The sequence below is a fragment of the Doryrhamphus excisus genome, linkage group LG16, assembly GCF_037039965.1.
Source record: "Doryrhamphus excisus strain RoL-2023G ecotype Guam linkage group LG16, RoL_Dexc_Guam_v1.1, whole genome shotgun sequence".
Taxonomy (NCBI): domain Eukaryota; kingdom Metazoa; phylum Chordata; class Actinopteri; order Syngnathiformes; family Syngnathidae; genus Doryrhamphus; species Doryrhamphus excisus.
In genome coordinates this window covers 3,061,944-3,070,145 of record NC_136372.1, presented here as the reverse complement: position 1 = coordinate 3,070,145, position 8,202 = coordinate 3,061,944, and the positions used below count along the sequence as shown (strand labels likewise).

The following is an 8,202-nucleotide window of genomic DNA, read 5'->3' as shown; positions in this document are numbered from 1 at the left end:
TGACTGTAATATTTACACTTACAGCATCGTGGCTTAAAGCTTCATTTCAAGGCCATATTTGCTCCCCTGACAGCCTATTCATCACAACGCAAATGTGCAGAACCTTGCCCCCCTCCCCCTGCCCCCCCCCCCCCCCCCTCAGCAATCAATCAATACGCTCGCTTGTCTCTCGGCGACCATCAGCCCAGATACGGCCTAAATTAATCACTGAGAAGTTTGCATTAAAAAAAAAAAACGCTACCTCTGTCTGGGATGGGGGGGGGGGGGCGCGTTTGGGAGGGTTTACCTTTGGAAAAGCGACGGACGCCATGACCGCCCGGGGATTAATCACGCTCCCGTGCGTGATGAGATATGAGATATGGTATGATACGGATAATGACACGCACTGATTGGATCCTTGGATTGTTTTTCTCCGGCAGAATAATCCCATTCAATAAATTGATTCATGTAAATAGAAATGATCTGTTCCAATGTCAAAACATGGCCAAACATGAAACCTTGGCAAGAAGTTAACTAGTGTTTATATCATGGAACACCAGCATATAGACATACAAACATTCATAGCTATGAGCAATTTAGTGTCGCCGATGTGGGAGGAAACCGATGCTATCCACTCGTCCACCGTGCAGCTCAAAACACTCTTGACTTTAAGGACGGGTTCATTTGATAAAATCTATTTTTTGTCATCATTATCATTTTTTTTTTAAAATGATGATATTTTCTTAATTTTATGAATGATTTTGTATTTAAAAAGTATTATTACAATTATTATTAAAATTATAAAATTATTAAAATATTATTAAAACAATATTAAAACTTTTTATCTTTTAAAGTTGGAATTGTTTATTATTGCCAATTATTAATTATTATTAATTATTATTAATTATTATTAATTATTATTAATTATTATTAATTATTATTAATTATTATTAATTATTATTTATTATTATTAATTATTATTAATTATTATTAATTGTTATTGTTAATATTATTAATTACTATTGATTTATATTAATTATCATTAATTATTATTAATTTATATTAATTTTCGATTATATTCATAATTATTATTATTTATTATTAATTATTAGTAATTAGTATTATTCATTCATTATTATTCATTGTTGATTATTATTGATTATTCATTATTATTTATTATTGTTTATTTTTATTTGTTATTTATTAGTATTTATTTATATTTATTATTATTTATTTATATATTATTATTATTTATTTATATTTATTATTATTTATTTATATTTGTTATTATTTATTTATATTTATTATTATTTATTATTATGACAGAAATCTAAATATTTTCTCCTTAATTTAGCAAAAAGGGGGCAAGCGATTTGACTGCTATGCCACACCTGTCCACCAGGCGTCAGTAGAGGGTTTTTTTTAAGTCTGTTGCTATATTCTCACCTTAATTCTGATAAAAATGCCCTCTTTTGACTGTTAACATGCACATTTTACCATTAGACATTGTTCAATACATAAATTTTAATAGAAAACATTAAAAATATATAAATATGTTGCTGCAAATGTCATTAATAAGAGAAAGTGTCTGGTTGGAAGTTGACTCCATGTATTCATGTGATCCTTATGGCCCCTTGTGGGAGTATTTCATCACCTTCCTTCGGTAATAATGCCTGCACTGGTGGTAAAATATTGTTTTTCAATCATCTCTACCTCGTATTGGATGGCACACGCAAGTCTTATCTCATCGTCAAGCTTCATCTTGACATTTACTTGATTTCTAAGCAGTGGCTGTAATCGCATAGGATTAAATATATTTATATTTCACGCTTAACATTGTTTCATTAGCAGGCTGCAGATATTCATCACTGATATTTTCTCCTTTTGTCATCTTCCTAATTGCCTTTTATGTTAAGTCTTTTCAATAATGCCGTGTTGTCAGCTTCATCCCATCACTCACTAATTCTGCCGCGTTTATTCTTAGAAGATTAGGATTTCCCCCCCCCCCCAAAAAACATAGACTTTTTTTGTCACTGTGAATTTATTCTTATAAAATAATTTTAAAAAATTGAATTAATTTGCCTGATTTACAATGTTTTTCACTTAACATGTCCATTTTTTTACTCATAAAATTAAGACATTTACTTGTATTGACTTCTTGTAATATTGAAAATTTTTGGCAACATAAAATTTTAAAAATTACGTAAAATGTTTGTAACGGTACAAAAAATATATTTTTAATTACAATTTTTTTCCCATAAAAAAAAGATTTTATTCTCTTGATATTATGTTTTTTTCTTAGTAAAAATACCACATTATTTTTGTAATAATGTTATTTTATTCTCAAAATATTGCAACTTTTTTTCTTTATGAAACTTTATTCTTGAAAATGATGGGGGGTTGTCTCACCATATTTTTATTTATTATTCTTATAATATTATGACTTTATTCTCAAAATACTGAAACTTATTGCTTGTAAAACTGATTAGATTTTCTTATGAAATTTGTACTTTAATTCTGTGAATATGAAGTACTAAATGTACGACTTTATGCTTGCAATAATATTAAATATTATTTATGAAGTACTAAATGCATGACTTTATCCTTGCAATAATATTATTAAATATTATTTTGTAAATATTGCATTTTTTCCATCATAAATTATTATAATTTTATTATATTTTTTAAATGTTTTTTCCATGTTAAAATATTACTTAAATTTTTTTTTTTTTTTAGTTTTATTCCCATAAGATTTTCCTCATAAATAGTAGTATTCTTTTCCTTGTTATTATGGTGCCTCACACAAAAACAAGTCAAAGTTTCAAACTTTTCTGTCCAAAAAAAAAAGTTACAAGATTAAAAAAAAATCTTTTGTTTGAATAAAAAAAAAAAAAAGAACCAGAAATGAACAGAAAAATCTGTCATCGTCGTCGTCGTCATCAAGAGTTGTGATGCTGGCCGACTCTAGCACGCAAACCGCTGTTCGCATTTTCTTGTCCGTGTTGATGAATGCTGTTGCATGCGGGATTTGATGAAGGCTCGAATGTTTTTCTTCCTGCCAAGGTAACTGGCTCGCCATCACATGGACTCTTTTAACATACAAAGTACGGCTCGTGCAAATGTTTTTATATATATTTGTCTCGCAGTCGTTTGTGGCCATCTGCTGACTTGAAGCGTTGAAGATGAAGGGTTGCGGCCGCCTGACGCTTGGAGAACAGCTGCCGCCACGTCGTCGTCTCTCGTACATCTTAAACGCATCTCAAAGTAAAACGTGCTTAATTGGGTAGAGGCTATCATCGTATAGGACGCTAAACATTCTATATGTTTGTGCATGCCTGTGGATTATTCCATAGGAGACAAATGTGGGATAGGCCCCGGCATTCCCGCTGGAATCCATCACCTGCAGCCACACGCATGCTGTTGATGCAACACCCGAGGGAGGGCGAGAGCGGCGTTGTGTGCGAGTCTCAACCTGGAGACTTCCACACGCATTGTCTGCCGCAGCTCGGCCATTAAAGTACGCAAATATTTGCTTTTTAACACCCTGGAGGAATGCTGAATGAAGAAATGGGCACTTTATTAGGTACACTTGACCTCTTACTCATTTGTCATACAAAGCGTATATTTAAAACAAAACAAAAAATGCATCACTTCAAATATTTTATTTTATTTTAATTTTTTTTCTAATTTTTTAACATTACTTTTTATTTATTTTTATTTGACTTAACATTTTTTTTTAATTTTAAAATTACTTTTATTTGACCATATTGATTTTGTCAATGTCATACCATGAAATATAAATATATATAATCCTTATATAATCCTATTTTAATTTTTTTTCTATTTTTTAACATTACTTTTGATTTATTTTTATTTGACTTAACATTTATTTTATTTTAAAATTACCTTTATTTTAAATATAATGAAATATAAATATATCTAATCCTTATATAATCTTATTTTAATTTTCTTTCTATTTTTTAACATTACTTTTTATTTATTTTTATTTGACTTAACATTTATTTTATTTTAAAATTACTTTTATTTGACCATATTGATTTTGTCATGCCTGGTGCTTTTATTTTATTTGATTATCATCCACTTTTTTTGCTGAATACTCTACAGTGATGTCATACCGTGAAATATAATGAAATATAAATATATATTATCTTTATATATTTTTTTTTCCTATTTTTTAACATTACTTTTCATTTATTTTTATTTTACTTAACATTTATTTTATTTTAAAATGACTTTTATTTGACCATATTGATTTTGTCATGACTGATGCTTTTATTTTATTTGATTATCATCCACTTTTTTTGCTGAATACTCTACAGTGATGTCATACCGTGAAATATAATGAAATATAAATATATATTATCTTTATATAATTTTTTTTTTCCTATTTTTTAACATTACTTTTCATTTATTTTTATTTTACTTAACATTTATTTTATTTTAAAATGACTTTTATTTGACCATATTGATTTTGTCATGACTGATGCTTTTATTTTATTTGATTATCATCCACTTTTTTGCTGAATACTCTGCAGTGATGTCATACCAAGACATCATGAATCATGAAAAATTTGATCATCATTTTCTAGCTTAAGCTCTTCAAACTACCAGCAATAGTAAATATGTTGTTGAATAAATACCATTATAAAAAATGAGCATTATCATTATAAAAGCAGATGTTTTGTATCACATTAGCTCCATTAAGTGTTGTATAATGTCGTCTACGTATGTGCTGCAGCGTCTTTAGGTGCCAGTACGTGAACTTGAGTCTTCTTCAACAAGATGTTGTTTGTCGGAGTCGCCCAAAGTGAACACGCCTGCACTTGTGTCAGAAAAACACTCAAGTCTCTCCTCCTCCTCCTCCGAGTCTTCCCCCTCCTCCATCACAATTTGGTGTGAAAAAGGAAGACAGACAGACGCTGGTACCTCACACAACTCGACTGTGTACTGACTTCAGAAGGTAAAAAAGATAATACTGCTCCGTCAATATGTTCATGCATGCTAAATGTGTGTTTTGGTGTTTGCAGCCATGGCGCAGACAGCCGAGGCCGTGTCAGCGACTCTGTCCACCAACAGGAACTGCACCATCGAGATAACCAACGTGAGCGGCAGCTACTGTCTCATCAACCCAAAGTAAGTCGCCCGTTGCTTCGCCTTAGCTTATATCGGACGTGCTGTAAACGTAAGAGATGCCGACAACAACTGTTGAACATCTGTTCAATCCCTGGAATCGTTTCTGCTTCTGCTATATGAGCAAAAGTATCGGGACACACAAGCCGTTATTATTTTATGTTGTAACACTATGACTCCATTTCAGTATTTTATCATACCTTTAATGCCCCCCCATTGTCTTGTATTTAATTTATTTTCATAATGACTTAAATTGCTCCAATTCAATATCTTGGAAATATTTTTATTTTATTTTATTTTATTTTATTTTATTTTATTTTATTTTATTTTATTTTATTTTATTTTATTTTATTTTATTTTATTTTATTTTATGTCAATAAGATCATAAGATTGACACATTTTTTTATTTCTGACAAAACATGGCTTAAAAAGCTACTTTACTTTCTTTACTTTACTTTATTTTACTTTACTTTACTTTTAATGCCCCCAGTTGTCTTGTATTTTACTTTGTTTTCATGATGACTTATGCCTCCAATTAAATTTCTTGGAATTATTTTATTTTATTTTATTTTATTTTATTTTATTTTATTTTATTTTATTTTATTTTATTTTATTTTATTTTATTTTATTTTATTTTATTTTATTTTATTTTATTCAATAAGATTGACACATTTTTTATTTCTGACAAAACATGGCTTAAAAAGTTACTTTACTTTACTTTACTTTACTCTACTCTACTTTACTTTACTTTACTTTACTTTACTTTACTTTACTTTACTTTACTTTACTTTACTTTACTTTACTTTACTTTACTTTACTTTACTTTACTTTACTTTACTTTACTTTACTTTAAACATGTCTTAGAAAGTTACTTTACTTTACTTTACTTTACTTTACTTTACTTTACTTTACTTTACTTTACTTTACTTTACTTTACTTTACTTTACTTTACTTTACTTTACTTTACTTTACTTTACTCATCAAACAAACATCACTGTAAATATTTTTGTTTTCATTTTATACCATGAATATTTTATTGTGCCAAAAATAGACTTAAAATCTTAAAAATAGACTTAATAGACTTAAAATAGACTTAAAATCTAAAATCCCTCCAAATGCGCGCAATGCTTCTTCTTTGCGTTTTTATTTTCCCTAATCGTGTGGCGCGGCCTTGCAGAGCGGGGCGCACCTATCCATCATGGCGCCGCCTCATTGCACACGACAGGCAGGCACACTGACCGCCGCTTGCAAGTCCAGCATGTGCAGACACGCTCCATCGCTCAGCACGCGGCGTTAACAGCAAATGGAGGCTGACGCTCCAACTTCCCGAAAGTTAACATCGATGTTTTGCGTCCGTCTCAGGGTGTTCATGTCTAGCGGCTTCTGCCACCACCCGCCGCAGCCCACCGTCCGCAGCACCCGCACCGAGGTGTGCTCCTTCGACAAGGACGACCACACGGCCACCGGCGCCGTGGGTCTGCTGACCTACGACCTCTTCCACATGCAGAGCCGCGTGTGCTCACAGCGCATGGCCGTCATGTTCTCGGTGCCTTACGACCACAACCTGTACAAAAACCGGCTGGCGGTGGGCATCATGGAGCAGTCGCACGCCTGCGACAAGAATCTCTACGAGCGCATGTACAACGGCAAGGACCTCACCGGCTTCAGCCAGGCCGACGCCACCGGCAGCGGGCTGGAGTACAGCGGCAAATACGTGGACGTGAGGGCCACCATGTCCACCGTGGGCAAAGCTATCGTTAAAGTGGAGCTTTACGATCAAATGAGTCATTAAAATCCACTTCTTTGGCTTTGTTGCTCTTTCACGGTAAAATCCGTCACACGATTATTTTACTATGTTCAGATTTCAGGTTAAGAATAATTTTAGTTCTAAAATACATTTCTTTTTTTCGGTAACATGTTAGCATAGCGCACCTTCACAAGAATAAAAAAACGTGCAACAACTTGATTTTTGTTTGTAATTTTAGCTCTGTTGTCGTCTTTAGCACGTCTGAAGGGGGCTCACGTGACGTGAAATAGTAGCAAAACACGTGAAATAGTAGTGAAACACAGGAAATAGTATAGCAAAACGTGTGAAATAGTATAGCAAAACGTGTAAAATAGTAGCAAAACACTTGAAATAGTAGCAAAACGTGTAAAATAGTAGCAAAACACAGGAAATAGTATAGAAAAACGTGTAAAATAGTAGCAAAACATGGGAAATAGTATAGCAAAACACGGGAAATAGTAGCAAAACGTGTAAAATAGTAGCAAAACACAAGAAATAGCATAGCAAAACGTGTAAAATAGTAGCAAAACACAAGAAATAGTATAGCAAAACGTGTAAAATAGTAGCAAAACACGTGAAATAGTAGCAAAACACGGGAAATAGTAGCAAAACGTGTAAAATAGTAGCAAAACACTGGAAATAGTAGCAAAACACGTGAAATAGTAGCAAAACACGGGAAATAGTAGCAAAACGTGTAAAATAGTAGCAAAACACTGGAAATAGTAGCAAAACACGTGAAATAGTAGCAAAACACGGGAAATAGTATAGCAAAACACAGGAAATAGAAGCAAAACACGAGAAATAGTATAGCAAAACGTCTAAAATAGTAGCAAAACACAGGAAATAGTATAGCAAAACATCTAAAATAGTAGCAAAACGTCTAAAATAGTAGCAAAACACTGGAAATAGTAGCAAAACACAGGAATTAGCAAAACGCGTGAAATAGTAGCAAAACACGGGAAATGGTAAGCAAAACACAGGAAATAGCATAGCAAAATATGTGAAATAGTAGCGAAACACGGGAAATAGTATAGCAAAACGTCTAAAATAGTAGCAAAACACGTGAAATAGTAGCAAAACACTGGAAATAGTAGCAAAACGTGTAAAATAGTAGCAAAACACGTGAAATAGTATAGCAAAACACGGGAAATAGTAGCAAAACACGGGAAATAGTATAGCAAAACACGGGAAATAGTAGCAAAACACGGGAAATAGTATAGCAAAACACGGGAAATAGTAGCAAAACACAGGAAATAGTATAGCAAAACACGGGAAATAGTATAGCA

General features: G+C 32.2%; 1 protein-coding gene across 1 annotated transcript; it reads left to right on the top strand.

Moving 5' to 3' along the window:
• The first annotated feature begins 3,546 nt into the window (after positions 1 to 3,546).
• Positions 3,547 to 7,091, top strand: LOC131103726 (uncharacterized). The gene is made up of 4 exons (XM_078797204.1): positions 3,547 to 3,562; positions 4,868 to 4,960; positions 5,028 to 5,133; positions 6,493 to 7,091. Exons 3-4 carry the CDS (start codon positions 5,030 to 5,032, stop codon positions 6,920 to 6,922), a joined length of 534 nt encoding a protein of 177 aa, XP_078653330.1. The 5' UTR covers positions 3,547 to 3,562; positions 4,868 to 4,960; positions 5,028 to 5,029; the 3' UTR covers positions 6,923 to 7,091.
• Positions 7,092 to 8,202: the final 1,111 nt, after the last annotated feature.